This window comes from Bufo gargarizans, chromosome 1, assembly GCF_014858855.1.
Source record: "Bufo gargarizans isolate SCDJY-AF-19 chromosome 1, ASM1485885v1, whole genome shotgun sequence".
Lineage (NCBI taxonomy): Eukaryota > Metazoa > Chordata > Amphibia > Anura > Bufonidae > Bufo > Bufo gargarizans.
The window spans coordinates 401,743,221-401,760,384 of NC_058080.1; the positions used below are offsets into that span (position 1 = coordinate 401,743,221).

Genomic DNA, 17,164 nt, shown 5'->3' on the forward strand with positions numbered 1-17,164 from the left:
CATGGATGGTACCATGTGCAAAATGAGCTGGACTATCAGCTACATACACACTCCCTTCTCCTAGCCCATGCTAGGCTAGACTAGGTTAGACTGGCTGGAATAGACTGAAGTAGACTGGCTCTAGAATGTTCTGCCCTCTCTTATATAGAGGGTGACACCAGAGCCATTTAGTGGTGGCTAAAAATATGGGCTGTGATTACCATGTGCACATACATATGTATGCAGGTGTTACATATTAAAGTGTATACATTTTGGTAACCCCCTGCAGTTTGCAGTATATGGTGAATCGCTACTCTAGGAGCAGGATACTGCAGGAACATTTCCCAATAACCAGAAGTATAAAAATAATACGCTATATACTATAATCTGTGCTCAAATTTGAAAACTAAATCTTGATAAAAATGGGCTATTTATGGTGTGCATACTGTTCTTCCTGCTATTTACACTACAGACAGATTTTTTGCAGGGGACTGAGGCTGTTTCTGAATGGGAAAGGTACTAAAGGCTACTGGCAAAGGACGGTGTTGGCACTTTCACCTAATAACAATTATTACAAAATTGAACATATTCACATGTAAGGCCTTATTCACACAGCCAATGTTTGATCAGTGATTTTCATAAGTAATTCTGAGCCAAAACAGTAATGGAGCCTAAACAGAGATAAGGTATAATTGAAAAATCTGCACTTGTTCTGTGTTTTTGACCCTCACCTGGTTTTGGCTCATAATCACTGATGGAAATTACTCACCAAATACTGACTGTGTGAACTAGGCCTAAGGGTACATTCACATGATCGTGTGTATTTTGCAGTCTGCAAGATTGGATCTGCAAAATACGGATGCAGTTTATGTGGCATCTGCATTTTTTGTGGACCCATAGACTCCAGTGGGTCAATGGTCTGCATTTGCGGACAAGTATAGGACATGTTCTATCTTTTGCATTTTGCAAAACGGACATAAACATGCGGAAAACACATGAAAGACATCATTTCTACTTTCAAATGTCACAATTTTATATTGCATACAATGTAGTGGAAAGTTGGAAAGAAATTCCAAATGGTGTGGAATTGGAAATTGGAAAAAGCAATTCCACCACAGTTTTATGGGTTTTGCTTTTAAGGCATTTCCTATATGGTAAAACTGACTTGTGCCCTTCATTCTCTGGGTCAGTATGATTACAATGATACCACATTTGTGTAGTTTTCTTGGGTATTAATACTGGGGAAAAAAAACTTTTTTATTCTTTTTATTGTCATATTCTGACCCTCATAAATGTTTTATATTTAAAGGGTTTCTGTCACCCCAATTTTTGCTATTAAACAGGCTGACATTATAGATGTGAAAATGTCACCTGAATTCAACTCTGCATTTCTTTTATTCAAGTATGCCCCCCGTTTTTCGTGTAATTTTAACTTTTATTATATGCAAATGAGCTTCTAGGAGCAGGGGGGCATTGCACCTGCTCCTAGAGGCTCCGTTCTCCCACCTCATTTCCACACCCTTCTGTCTTGATTGACAGGGCCAGGCCAGCGTTGGTTCTCCTGCTCCATCCTGTATGTAGCACTTCCTGTTGCTGTATCAAGCCAAACCCAAGATGCTCCTTTCTGTGCCACACCTCCAGCACCGCCCCTAACAACCCAGCTACTTTATAGCTCCTCCCACCCAGCTAGTTACTTAGACACTCCCCAATCACTGCCCCACCCATGGACATAACATCACAGGAAATAAGAAAGAGCTGCATGGACATGGTCATGTGACCACAGCCCAGAACAGAAGATAGGAGCAATAATGGTAAAATAAATACATTACATATTTATAGCTCCCTTCATAGATGATTATTTTAAAGAATGTTGATGCAAATCAGAAAATCCCTTTAAGGAGTGTCAGTTACATCTTCATCCTTAGGTGACAGCTCCTGTGCCCCAAAACAGTTGCAGACACAGTGCCCCTTCAGCAGCTTCAGCCATAGCACCCCAGTAACTGTCAGAATCAAGTGACCTTACATAGTTCCAACCAAACTGCTCTTATAACATTGTCAGCCATAGTGTCCATATATCAGTAGCCCCATACTACAATTCCCTATTGTTAGCCTTCCAATGTTACAATTCCCTATTGTTAGCCTTCCAATGTTACAATTCCCTATTGTTAGTCTGTGATTCAATGAGAATCTGTCTTACACTTGTAGAATGATAAAACACCACAGAATAAAATTTGTTTATAACTATGTTTTCTATTGTTTTCCAGGATTACGAGCCATTCCAGAATCATCCTGAAAACCTGCATTTAAATGTGAAAAAGTTTGGCAACAGTCTTTAATGCTTACCTTGGGATGAGGCAGGCAACAAGAATATTGCTTTACCTATATCAGTATTACAGAATTAATGAGGGTTTGCTCATGAGAGTCAGAAATCTCTAGTTGTGGCAGCCAAGTCAAGGGTCTAGGAGAGCAGAGGACATATTTGGCTATGGTGACATGTAGTCATGTGCCATGCAAGCATCTCTTTGATTTTAACCCTGGTGTAAAGCCTCTGTCCCTTGTATGAAAAGTGATGCAGCTGTTCACTACAGATTCTTCCCATAATGAAAATATACTGATCTGGTGGCATATGTTCATTCAGATACAAGTTGCACTTTCACCAACATGAATTGTTGGTTAACTTTGTTAAACTTTTCATGGAGTACGATTCCTAGGTGATCATACATTTCTTAGTTGTACATTTGTATTAAAGGGGTATTCCAGGATTTTGCTATTGATGGCCTATTCTCAGAACAGGCCACCAATATCTGATGGGCGGGGATCCGATCAGCTGTAGCTCCAATGCCAGAAGTCAGTGCCAGTACTACATAGCTCTATTCTCTGGAAACTGCAGCACTGTTCTATCAAAAGTAAAATCCTGGAATACCCCCTAATAATGCAGAGGTGTTCTTTACTTTTATTTATTTTATACAATTATTTTAATAAAAATGTTGTTTTGATGTTTTTGTATTTTCTCTGTTTCTTTATTTAACATCTTATTGTTTCACATTTTAAAATCAACTAATGAAAATCAGACATTGCTTTCCAATTGTGGCTCATTAGAATAAATTTAAAAAACAAACTAATGAAACTGGCCTGGAAAAAAATAATGGTACCCCTCGAAAAGATGGAAAATAATTTGTCCATAGGAATATGTTAAACTAAGGTGTGTCCTGTAAATAGCATCACAGGTGTCTTTAAACTTGTAATAAGTCAGTCTGCCTATTTGAAGGGTGAAAAGTAGTCACTGTGCTGTTTGGTATAATGGTGGGTACCACACTGAACATGGACCAAAGAAAGCTAAGGAGAGAGTGGTCTCAGGAGATTAGAAAGAAAATTATAGACCATCTCCAAACAGCTTTATGTTCCTGTTAATACAGTTGCACATATTATTTAGAGGTTTAACACCTACAGGACTGTAGCCAACCTCCCTGGATGTGGACGCAAGAGGAAAATTGATGATAAAGTGAAGAGACAGATAATATAAATGGTAACCAAAGAGCACGGAACAACTTCTAAAGAGTTTAGAGGTGAACTCCAAGGTCAAGGTACATCAGTGTCAGATCACACCATCTATTGCTGTCTTAGCCAAAGTGGACTTAATGGAAGACGACCAAGGAGGAAACCACTGTTGAAAGCAAATCATAAAAAGCCAGATTGGAATTTGCCAAAATTCATATTGACAAGCCGCAAAGCTTCTGGGAGCATGTCCTTTGGATGGATGAGACAAAACTGGAGCTTTTTGGCAAGTCACATCAGCCCGATGTTCACAGACACAAAATTGAAGCATACAAAAAAAGAACATTGTATCTACTATAAAACATGGAGGAGGCTTGCTTATGTTTTGGGGCTGCTTTGCTGCATTTGGCACAAAGTTTCTTAAATCTGTGTAGGGTACAATGAAATCTTAAGACTGGAGTTAAATGTGCTGGTCAGTATCAGAAAGCTTGGTCTCAGTCGCAGGTCAGGGGTCCTCCAACAGGATAGTGAACCAAAACACACAGCTAAAACATCCAAGAATGGCTAAGAGCCAAACATTGGACTATTCTGAATTGACCTTCTCTGAGCCCTGATCTAACTCCTATTGAACATCTTCGGAAGCTGAATCATACAGTCTGGAAAAGGCACTCTACAAAGATGAGACAGCTGGAGCAGTTTGCTCACAGGTGAAGAAGGCTTAGGGTCCATTCACACCTTCGTAAGTGTTTTGCGGTTCCGCAAATTGCGGATCCACAAAACACGAACACCTGCAATGTGCGATTCGCAATTTGCGGACCGCACATCACAGACACTATAGTAGAAAATGCCTTTTCTGGTCCGCAATTGCGGACAAGAATAGGACATGTTCTATTTTTTTCAGGAACAGAATTGCGGATCCGGAAAAAACGGATCCCCAAAAAACGGATGTGGATCCGGAAAATGCGGATGCGGATGCCGGAAATGCGGATTCGCTTCAGTTCCAGCCCCATTGAAAGTAAATGGGTCCACAAATTGCGCAACAAATGCGGACCCAAATTATGGACGTGTGAATGGACCCTTAGGCTCCATTCACACATCCGCAATTCCATTCCGCATTTTGTGGAACGGATTTGCGGACCCATTCAATTCACTTCCGGGTCCGCAATTCCCATCCCCCCCAAAAAAATAGAACATGTCCTATTCTTGTCCGGACAAGAATAGGCATATTCTATTAGTGCCGGCGAAGTGCGGTCTGCAAAATGCGGAACACACATTACTGGTTTCCGTGTTTTGCGGATCCGCAAAAAAGTGTCACACATGTGGTATCGCCGTACTCAGGAGAAGTTGGGCAATGTGTTTTGGGGTGTCATTTTACATATACCCATGCTGGGTGAGAAAAATATCTTGGTCAAATGCCAACTTTGTATAAAAAAATGGGAAAAGTTGTCTTTTGCCAAGATATTTCTCTCACCCAGCATGGGTATATGTAAAATGACACCCCAAAACACATTCCCCAACTTCTCCTGAGTACGGCGATACCAGATGTGTGACACTTTTTTGATGCCAAGGTGGGCAAAGGGGCACATATTCCAAAGTGCACCTTTCGGATTTCACCGGTCATTTTTTACAGATTTTGATTGCAAAGTACTTCTCACACATATGGGCCCCTAAATTGCCAGGGCAATATAACTACGCCACAAGTGACCCCATTTTGGAAAGAAGACACCCCAAGGTATTCCGTGAGGGGCATGGCGAGTTCCTAGAATTTTTTATTTTTTGTCGCAAGTTAGTGGAATATGAGACTTTGTAAGGAAAAAAGAGAAAAAAAATCATCATTTTCCGCTAACTTGTGACAAAAAATAAAAAATTCTAGGAACTCGCCATGCCCCTCACGGAATACCTTGGGGTGTCTTCTTTCCAAAATGGGGTCACTTGTGGCGTAGTTATACTGCCCTGGCAATTTAGGGGCCCAAATGTGTGAGAAGTACCTTGCAATCAAAATGTCTAAAAAATGGCCTGCAAAATCTGAAAGGTGCACTTTGGAATATGTGCCCCTTTGCCCACCTTGCCAGCAAAAAAGTGTGACACATCTGGTATCGCCGTACTCAGGAGAAGTTGGGGAATGTGTTTTGGGGTGTCATTTTACATATACCCATGCTGGGTGAGAGAAATATCTTGGCAAAAGACAACTTTTCCCATTTTTTTATACAAAGTTGGCATTTGACCAAGATATTTTTGACACCCCAAAACACATTCCCCAACTTCTCCTGAGTACGGCGATACCAGATGTGTCACACTTTTTTGCTGCCAAGGTGGGCAAAGGGGCACATATTCCAAAGTGCACCTTTTGGATTTCACCGGTCATTTTTTACACATTTTGATTGCAAAGTTCTTCTCACACATTTGGGCCCCTAAATTGCCAGGGCAGTATAACTACCCCACAAGTGACCCCATTTTGGAAAGAAGACACCCCAAGGTATTCTGTGAGGGGCACGGCGAGTTTCTAGAATTTTTTATTTTTTGTCGCAAGTTAGTGGAATATGAGACTTTGTAAGAAAAAATAAAAAAAATAAAATCATCATCATTTTCCGCTAACTTGTGACAAAAAATAAAAAGTTCTATGAACTCACTATGCCCATCAGCGAATACCTTAGGGTGTCTACTTTCCTAAATGGGGTCATTTGTGGGGTGTTTGTACTGTCTGGCCATTGTAGAACCTCAGGAAACATGACAGGTGCTCAGAAAGTCAGAGCTGTTTCAAAAAGCGGAAATTCACATTTTTGTACCATAGTTTGTAAATGCTATAACTTTTACCCAAACCATTTTTTTTTGCCCAAACATTTTTTTTTTATCAAAGACATGTAGAACAATAAATTTGGCGAAAAATTTATATATGGATGTCGTTTTTTTTGCAAAATTTTACAGCTGAAAGTGAAAAATGTAATTTTTTTGCAAAAAAATCGTTACATTTTGATTAATAACAAAAAAAGTAAAAATGTCAGCAGCAATAAAATACCACCAAATGAAAGCTCCATTAGTGAGAAGAAAAGGAGGTAAAATTCATTTGAGTGGTAAGTTGCATGACCGAGCGATAAACGGTGAAAGGAGTGTAGTGCCGAAGTGTAAAAAGTGCTCTGGTCATGAAGGGGGTTTCACCTAGCGGGGCTGAAGTGGTTAATCCACTTGCTCGCGCAGCCGACTTCTCTTCTGTCTTCTTCTTTGCTGTGTACAGGAAAAGGACCTGTGGTGACGTCACTCAGGTCATCACATGGTCCATCACATGATCCATCACCATGGTAAAAGATCATGTGATGGACCATGTGATGACCGGAGTGATGTCACCACAGGTCCTTTTCCTGCACACAGCAAAGAAAGAAGACAGAAGAGATGCCGGCTGCACGATCAAGTGGATTAAGGTGAGTTAAATTTTTTTAATTTTTTTTAACCCCTCCAGCGCTATTGTACTATGCATTCTGTATTAAGAATGCTATTATTTTCCTTTATAACCATGTTATAAGGGAAAATAATACAATCTACACAACCCCGATCCCAAACCCGAACTTCTGTGAAGAAGTCCGGGTTCGGGTCTGGGTACCAAACATGTTGAATTTTCTAACGCGCGTGCAAAACGCATTACAATGTTTTGCACTCGCGCAGAAAAATCGTGCATGTTCCCGCAACGCACCCGCACCTTTTCCTGCAACGCCCGTGTGAAACCATTCTAACAGAATGGTACCAATGATTTTGTACATGTGTCTATCTATCTATCTATCTATCTACCTATCCTTGAAATGAATTAATGATGTGGAAGGTAGTGCAGTTATTTGTTCAGTTTCTGTCTCTGTTCACAGACTCTGTCCCGGGTTCCTTCACTTTTAACAGCATGAATGGCTCAGTATGCAGTGATATGCTTGCTAACTATAGAAAACCTTGACAAAACCCAGATGGACCTCATAATAGGGCAATGGTTTCCATCAGATGCTGTTTGCATCTGTCACTATGGGTGCTTTTTGATCTCTGGCTCTGTGTCCCTGATGTTCTTTAGGCAAGGGGGCCTAAAGAACATCAGGAACCTTAGGGAACTGCCTCTAAAAGAAGACTTTGTTCACCACAGTATGAATTCCCATGAAATAAACACACAATACAGAGTGAAATTGTAAAATCTAGTGCTCTGCAGGTGTGGCTGGCAGATAGTGTACTAGAGTGAAGCCTGTGTACTCCCATTAACTACCAGAAAAGCCAATGGTTAACTATAATGAATGAACATCACTGTAACTAGCTGCTGGTCAGTTAATACACTGTGCAACTGCTGACAGCCTTAGACATAGTGCAGGAGAGGAGATTAGAGATGAGCAAATTTTTTGAGAAAAATTTGGTTCGATCCGAATATATTTGCAGCAAATTACGTTAAAAACGGCTACTTCCTGGCTCCTGAGTGGTGTAGAACACTGTACCTTGTAGTAACACATATAGGGAGTCTGCTTTGGTAGTGAAATAATACTGTGAGTCCGTATGACATGCGGATGACAGGCGTTGCTTTTAGAATCTCTGCACACTTCACTTATTAGGGCAGTCACGGGGCCAAAACTGACCAAATAATTCAAGTATGAACTCAGCCTTACAGGTCGATGTTAGCGCCAAGAAGAAGTGCACTCCTTTTACACCGTCGTCAGCTGATTCCACATAGATGTCTACAAAACCTGTTCTATTAAACGCTTACACAAGTAGAGCCCCCCAGATAGAGTGGAGTGGGTCTCAGCAGTAAGTTTGTGTTGACGTCTCTGATTATTTTGCCGTTCCTCTGATCCGTCAGAACAATAACCCCTAAAAATGGGATCCTGTCTGTTGAGCATCCGCCTTCACTCGGTCAGCATTTGGTTAGTAATCCATCAGTATTGCTAAAGCCCAAAAAACAGTAGTGGATGTAAAACAGAGACACGTGAATGGAATATTTGCATGTCTTCTGTGTTTTGCACCCACTCCTGCTTTTGGCTACCAAATCATAAGCCAATTCTGATGCATAGGGACCATGTCATGCAGGCCTTACAGCTGTTACATAGACAGGATCTGTTGTGCGACTCATTTTTCCTTTCTTCTGACAGATCAGAAGAAGGGTCAAATAAATTATGTTAGTGAGGCCGAAAGGCAAAATAGTGGCCCAGTCATGAAGTGGGGAGGGTGGGAACAGCATGAGAGGTCCACAGAGTGGCCCAATGACAGAGTCTGGAGGTGGCCGCAGCATCAGGAGGAGGCCACAGAGTGGCAAAATGACAGTGTGGAGGTGGCAGCAGCATCACGAGGCCACAGAGTGGCACAATGAAAGAGTGTGGAGGTGGCGGCAGCAGCAGCATCAGGAGGAGGCCACAGAGTGGCACAGTGACAGTGTGGAGGTGGCAGCAGCAGCATCAGGAGGAGGCCACAGAGTGGCACAATGACAGTGTGTAGGTGGCTGCAGCAGCATCAGGAGGCCACAGTTTGACACAATGACAGAGTGTGGAGGTGGTGGAAGCAGCATCAGGAGGAGGCCACAGGGTGGCACAATGACGGTGTGGTGGTGGTGGTGGCAGCAGCAGCATCAGGAGGCCACAGAGTGGCACAATGACAGAGTGTGGAGGTGGCAGCAGCATCAGGAGGAGGCCCACAGGATGGCACAATGACAGAGTGTGGAGGTGGCAGCAGCACCATCAGGAGGCCACAGAGTGGCACAATGACAGAGTTGGGAGGTGGCGGCAGAATCGTGAGGAGGAGGCCACAGGGTGGCACAATGACAGAATGTGTAGGTGCAGCAGCAGCATCAGGAGGCCACAGAGTGGCAAGGTGACATAGTGTTGAGGTAGCAGCAGCATCAGGAGACCACAGAGTGGCAAGGTGACATTGTGTGGAGGTGGCAGCAGCACCATCAGGAGGCCACAGAGTGGCACAATGACAGAGTTGGGAGGTGGCGGCAGAATCGTGAGGAGGAGGCCACAGGGTGACACAATGACAGAATGTGTAGGTGCAGCAGCAGCATCAGGAGGCCACAGAGTGGCAAGGTGACATAGTGTTGAGGTAGCAGCAGCATCAGGAGACCACAGAGTGGCAAGGTGACATTGTGTGGAGGTGGCAGCAGCATAAGGAGACAACAGAGTGTCAAGGTGACATAGCGTGGAGGTGGCAGCAGCATCAGGAGACCACAGAGTGACCCAGTGACAGAGTGGGGAGGAGGGTGGCAATACCAGTACCAGCTGAAGATCATGGGTGAAAGCAAGAGCACTTGACATGAGATGTGTGGCATCAGGCGGGTGGCAGCATCAGAATAGTAGCTGAGGCTGGTAGCAAGAAGAAACCGGTCTCTTTTGTGTTGGTGTGGCACCATGGATGATCTAATCTGATGCATCAGGCATTGGTGGGTGGAAATCCTGGCTGATCCATGCCTGATTCATCTTGACAAAGGTCAGTCTCTCCACTTTTTGGGTGGACAGGCGAGTTCTTCATGGAGTAACTATGGCCCCCGCTGCGTTAAACACCAGCTCTGATGCCACACTACTGGCTGGGCAGGACAGCTGTTCTAAGGCAAACTCTGCCAGTTGCGGCCACAAATCCAGTTTGGCTGCCCAGTAGTCCAGCGGATCTTTAATGTGGGGTGGCAGGGTGCTGTGCAAGTATGCAACCACCTGCTGGTTCAGATCCTGCTCCGGCTCTAGCTGCTGCTGGTGAGTAGTTTCTTCACTAGGCAGGTGAAGAAAGCTGCTCGTCAGCGACTCTAGACTCAAATTGCTGCTGGTGTAGCTGGAACTACTCCTACCCCCCCCCCTACCCTGCCACTGCAGCCATGGCAGAGGAACGTCAGCGCAGAGGGACCCCCGGTCAGACCTGCAAGAGGATGGGCGATAGCGCAGATAGGCAGCGGCCAACTGACTACATAGGATGTCTCTATGTGTCTAGGTCCTTTGTCTTGTCTTCCTCATTGCCCTGTAGCTCCTCTGGCTGCTCCTGCTCCTCCTCTCCTGTCACCTGTGTATAAAAAACACCCATTTCTCTACACATTGCTTGTGCTCCAAAGACCTCCTCCAGTACAGCCCCCACAGGGCTCATGTGGCCGTGAGATCTAGGTGCCACGTCTCCAGTCTCCTGACCAGCCAGATATACCAGCATCTGCTCCAGGACATGAAGCAGTGGAATGACGTTGTTCATCCCGTAGTCCTGGTGTCATGAAAGGTGTACAGAAAACTAGAAGACACAAAATGAAGATCCGACTGACTGGATCCAAAACTAAGGAACCGGCTCTCTCCCTTACTGCTCATCCTATGCAAAAATCTCTATGGTAGATGATTGCATACCCTCGTTCCTCGACTGTATGACACCTGAACACCCTATAATAGCGAGGGGACATGACCACCGGCTCCCTACACTTGATACGGAGGGAGTCAGGGTCACCTGGGATCCAGCAAACAGGAAAACACAAATTAATGAACCAAACTTATCTGTAGAAGACTCAGTAGTAGCATCCAGCATGCACACACTCCAGGAAGTTGTATAAACCGCAAAGTGATGCAGTATGGGAAGGGATTTAAAGGGATGCAATCAGTGCAACTACATGACAGCTGAGAGAGGCTAACAAGATGAGAAAACAAAAGCAAAACAAAAGGAACCTCAAGGAGGAGGTTCTGAAGAACGTCTGTCAGAGCTTCTCAGATGTCTGGTGGTGACACAGAGCTTCTCAGATGTCTGGTGGTGACACCTGGTGACAGACAAATAACGTGGCATCCTCAAAGGGCCTGAGCAAACGGCAGGTGTCACGCATGAGCCTCCACTGGCTGATATCGAAGTTACACAGGGGAGTACTCCTGTTCGCTTGGATCATCAAGAAATCGTTTATGGCCTTTCTCTGTTCGTATAGTCGGTCCAACATATGGAGGGTGGAATTCCAACGAGTTAAAAACGTCGCAAATCAGCCTATGTTGGGGGATGCCGTTCTGCCCCTGCAGCTCAAGGAGGGTGTGCTTTGCGGTGTACGAGTGGCTGAAGTGCATGCAAAGTTTCCTGGCCATTTTTAGGATGTCTTGCAGATGAGTGGAAGAATTCAGGAACCACTTGACAACCAGATTGAACACGTGTGCCATGCAGGGCGCATGGATCAGCCCCCCTTGACGCAGCGCCGACATCATGTTCTTCTCGTTGTCGGTCACCATGGTTAAGATTTTGAGTTGTCACAGAGAAAGCCAGGATTCGATTTCTTGATGAAGGACATGGAGCAGTTCCTCCCCTGTGTGACTCTGTTTGCCCTTGCAAATGAGGTGCAGAACAGCGTGACACTGCCGTGCCCTGCACATGTGGTATGCTTGAGGGGCACTGTGAATTGTCCCTGCAGTGGAGGCTGAGGACACAGTAGAGAATGAGGAGACAAAGGCGGACATTGTCGCAGGACCAACGGCGTGAGAATGTGGAGGCAGAAGCAGAGTCATCTGGCCAAGTTGCTGGTCTGGCTGTGCAGGAACCACATTCACCCAGTGGGCCGTAAAGGACATGTATTGTCCCTGACCGTAGTTATAGCTCCACATGCCAGCGCTGCCGTGCACTTTGGCAGACACCAACAGGTTCAAGGACTGGCCCACCTTCTGTTCTAAATACATGTGCAGGGCTGGTACTGCCTTTTTGGCAAAGAAATGACGGCTTAGGGGGGCGGAGCTTAACTGTTGTCCTAACCGGCCGCATGTGAAGAGAGCTCTCCTCTCCATTGCCCTACAAAGTGGTTTATTTAGCATCCTAGCCGCATAATCATGGGAAAAGTTGGCAAATATCTGCCCAAAGACAGAACTGAACCTCTCAAGCAAGATCCGGGGCCCTCCGACATGGACAAATACTTCAATAAGAAGACCGCAGCTCCGGCATCAGAGCGACTCAAGATGGCGCCGCCAGACCCTGATGAGGGCAATGAGGATGCCAAAAGAGCTGACAGCCGTCTACTGAGGGTTCCCTGGGATCGCATGCTGACGCTCCAGAGCCTATTTCTAAGAGGTTCCTACAGCAGGCACTTTCGTCAGCGTTACTACCGGTGATGCAGGAGCTCACTGAAATAAAAGGGGACATTAAGCATATCAGCCATAGAGTCGAAAGGCTCGAAAATACGCAAGGGGCCATTCTGGATTATGCCCGCACATTAGGCGACAATTGCTCTGCGTACATGTCCTCTCTGGATCACGCTCATGCCCTGATCGAAGATCAGGAAAACAGAAGCAGACGCAAGAATGTGCGCTTCAGAAGACTGCCAGAAGCGGTGGCGCATGAAGAGCTACCTGAAGCAGCATACACCATTTTTATATGCAGAAAATATTTATTATTAAATCCCCATAAAATTCAAGTAATAAAAATAATAAAAACAGTGTATTATAGCAATGACATACAAAAACTACAATCACATAAACTATAGTAGATATAATAGTATAGTCGATATTGTATTGAATGATAAAATATATGATAATAAAATATTCGATACTAATCTATAGTCCATAAATTCACTGATATAAATCACACACCAAAAACTTCAAGTATTGTCCAGGTCTTATATATGCTGTTATTGTGAAGGGGGAGGTAATTCCTCTGTGACTCTATCCCAGATTGGGAAAATGAGTGTCACTTTAAATATTGTAGGTGTATTTCCCCTGGGAACGTAATGTATTCATAAAATGTCCACAGGAATCCTGATAATGTTGGAATAAAAAGTCTCTTATGGTATTTCCTTTTAAAGTCGAGGTAAACTTTAAATCGGTAATTGGCTTACCGTCTGGTATCTGCTGTCTCCCTGTTGCTTGAGTGGAGCTTTAAATGTCTGCCGGCTTATTTGATCGCTCCTTCCAGCAAGCTGGTTCAAATTTCGCGGGAGTTCCAAAGATCGCGGGAGTTGACACTCTGTTCCGCAATTGTTCCTTTACTGTAAACATTTTTTCTTTCTCTGTATGGCCATACAGTTTTATCGGAGGCTTCTCAATACAGGTACATCACTTGTTTCACCATACGCGTTTCGGATAGATTCGCTCTCCCTTCCTCAGTGGTCAAGTGTCTGCCTGCCTGGCCTCCATTTTTATCCATTCCTTAATTACTTCCCAACTCTCAAACACCTGCTGTTCATGCTGTTCCCAATTAGTAAGGAAATCCTCCCACATAACCAGGGGATAATTCTATACAGCATTGGGAAAAAAAAAATATATATCAATTTTTTTTCCTCCCCTCTACTTGCAGTTTCCATGCGTTTTTTTTGGGGACACATGCGTTTTTTTGCCCAGATGTCCCAATTGGTGTGATATACTGATGTATGAAATATAAACTTAATATCTAATTGCTAACACTTATAAAATCACATTTTAATGAAAAAATATTATTTATTATTATTTAGATTAAAATCCGGATATAAAACTACAAACCGGATTCCCAAAAAGTTGGGACACTAAACAAATTGTGAATAAAAACTGAATGCAATGATGTGGAGATGGCAAATGTCAATATTTTATTTGTAATAGAACGTAGATGACAGATCAAACGTTTAATCCAAGTAAATGTATCATTTTAAAGGAAAAATACGTTGATTCAAATTTTCACGGTGTCAACAAATCCCCAAAAAGTTGGGACAAGTAGCAATAAGAGGCTGGAAAAAGTAAATTTGAGCATAGCGAAGAGCTGGAAGACCAATTAACACTAATTAGGTAAATTGGCAACATGATTGGGTATAAAAAGAGCTTCTCAGAGTGGCAGTGTCTCTCAGAAGCCAAGATGGGTAGAGGATCACCAATTCCAACAATGTTGCGCAGAAAGATAGTGGAGCAATATCAGAAAGGTGTTACCCAGCGAAAAATTGCAAAGACTTTGCATCTATCATCATCAACTGTGCATAACATCATCCGAAGATTCAGAGAATCTGGAACAATCTCTGTGTGTAAGGGTCAAGGCCGTAAAACCATACTGGATGCCCGTGATCTCCGGGCCCTTAAACGACACTGCACCACAAACAGGAATGCTACTGTAAAGGAAATCACAGAATGGGCTCAGGAATACTTCCAGAAACCATTGTCAGTGAACACAATCCACCGTGCCATCCGCCGCTGCCAGCTGAAACTCTACAGTGCAAAGAAGAAGCCATTTCTAAGCAAGATCCACAAGCTCAGGCGTTTTCACTGGGCCAGGGATCATTTAAAATGGAGTGTGGCAAAATGGAAGACTGTTCTGTGGTCAGACGAGTCACGATTCAAAGTTATTTTTGGAAATCTGGGACGCCATGTCATCCGAACCAAAGAGGACAACCCAAGTTGTTATCAACGCTCAGTTCAGAAGCCTGCATCTCTGATGGTATGGGGTTGCATGAGTGCGTGTGGCATGGGCAGCTTGCATGTCTGGAAAGGTTCTAGAGCAACATATGCTCCCATCCAGACGTCATCTCTTTCAGGGAAGACCCTGCATTTTTCAACAAGATAATGCCAGACCACATTCTGCATCAATCACACATCATGGCTGCATAGGAGAAGGATCCGGGTACTGAAATGGCCAGTCTGCAGTCCAGATCTTTCACCTATAGAGAACATTTGGCGCATCATAAAGAGGAAGGTGCAACAAAGAAGGCCCAAGACGATTGAACAGTTAGAGGCCTGTATTAGACAAGAATGGGAGAGCATTCCTATTTCTAAGGCCTCATGCACACGACAGTATTTTTTCTCGGTCCGCAAAACGGGGTTCCGTTGTTCCGTGATCCGTGTTTCCGTTTTTTTTTGCAGACCGTCATTAAAGAAGGAATGGTTAAAAAAATGAAATTTTAATAACTCCACCCAGGATACTGGTATAAATGAAGTGCACCTGAGTTTGGTTTTGTGGCCATTTTCTGTAGTCTTCACAGAGTACAGAGGTGATTTTGGTTGCTTTTCTTTGCTATTTCACCATGGGTGATGCATCTGAGGACGAGGTCTTAATGCATTGGCTTGTTTCTCGGCGATGGGGACCGCGCACTCCTTTGTTGCCTGAGGAACCTAGTAGAAGGCGTCGATTTTGGGTACATCCGATTGTTTCACAACGTTACCGGAAAGGACAATTTCATTCCCTCTACAAAGATCTGCGGCTGCATCCAGAGAAGTTTTTCTCCTTCTGCAGGATGTCAGTCAATACATTTGATCGCTTGCTGTCGTCTCTACGTACTGTCCTTACCTTCATGGACACCAATATGAGGCGCAGCATTACTCCTGAGGAAAGGCTCATCGTCACGTTGAGGTAAGCAATATATAATTTATCAAGCTTCAACAGTAATGTGCCGTGCTTCTGTCAGGAGGAACATGTGTTTTAAAATGGCTGCTGTTAGACATGTGCTTCTGTTTGCTGAAGTAACCTTTCTTTTGCCATAATGTTTTGTGGTATTTTATTTTTAGTTTTTGCTTGTAATAACCGTTAATCCCTGACACATAACACCCAAATATTGAAGGTTGTCTATTGGTATGTGCAAGTTTAAAACTTTTGTTCCGCTAATGTCCCCAAGACGACAATAATCCTCAGCACTCGCCAGTATAGTTTGTGACAAAATTGATTTTTTTGCTCAGTCAGGCAGCCAGGTTACAGCAGCCTGTATCCTGGGTGTGTGAGTGACTAAATCACCATTTTTTAACAAACTATATTGGGGACTGCATCAGATTATTGTAGTGTCTTGAAGCTTATGGACCCTCAGTCAGGATCCCTAGCTGCGTGCACCACCCTGCTTGAAGCCTATATGCCAGTCTGTACCCTATTTTGTGTGTTTGAGGTGGTTGCAAAACCCTGTGATTTTCATCTTTCGTCCTCATCATGCATAATGTTCACATAATTTTTAAGTTGCCAATAACGTACAACATTTCAAAGGGGCTAAAGACAGTAGTTGTAACTTAGTTCTGGTCGTACTGCCCACACCTCAATAGCTGGTAGTGTTTTGCTCGTAGCCCCTAATGTTTTGCTTAATTTTTTTGTTTTGTCCACAATGGACATAGGGTCTTTAAAATCTTACCTGGTGTACAACATTATATGTCATTCATGTATCTGATGTTCCCTTTGATTTGCTGCTGTCTGATTTTTTTTCTTTCCATTTTTCAACAGATTCCTTGCAACGGGGAACTCATTTGCATCCCTGCATTTTGAGTTTCTTTTAGGAACCTCGACAATCTCTCGGATTGTCCATCACACTTGCCAGGTCATCTGGCAGCAACTCCGAGAGACGGTTATGCCGCAGCCCAAGGTGGACGATTGGCTTCGGATCGCTGAGGGCTTCCAAAATTCTGCGCAGTTTCCAAACTGCATCGGGGCAATGGATGGCAAGCACATCCGTGTGAAGAAGCCGCCACACTCAGGGTCCCGATTCTTTAATTGTAAACAATATTTTTCGGTAGTGCTGATGGCTGTTGCTGACAGTAACTACCGGTTTATAATGGTTGATATCGGGGCCTATGGAAGCACTGCTGATGCGCGCATCTTTAGTTCTTCTAGAATGGGTGATCGGCTTCGTGCCAACCAGCTTGCCCTGCCCGAGTCCAGAAGACTGCCCGGATCTGCTGGTCCGCCGGCTCAATTTGTCATCGTGGCGGATGAAGGGTTTGCATTAACTCACCATGTTTTGCGGCCCTTTCCAAAGTGTGGTTTGGATGTCAGGAGGCGTATTTTCAACTACCGGTTGACTCGTGCCCGTCGGTATGTTGAGTGCGCTTTCGGAATA

General features: G+C 44.0%; 1 protein-coding gene across 4 annotated transcripts in view; it reads left to right on the top strand.

Moving 5' to 3' along the window:
- The window catches only part of LOC122931935 (sushi domain-containing protein 1-like), a 231,231-nt gene extending 228,332 nt beyond the window's left edge, over nucleotides 1-2,899 (top strand). For all 4 annotated transcript variants that reach the window (XM_044286058.1, XM_044286029.1, XM_044286039.1 and 1 more), the window contains one exon: nucleotides 2,244-2,899. Coding sequence is in view for 3 of the 4 variants with exons in the window: in XM_044286029.1 (XP_044141964.1) it covers nucleotides 2,244-2,286 (43 nt within the window). In the remaining variant the exon portion in view is untranslated. The remainder of the gene's footprint in view (nucleotides 1-2,243) is intronic.
- The last annotated feature ends 14,265 nt before the right edge of the window (nucleotides 2,900-17,164 follow it).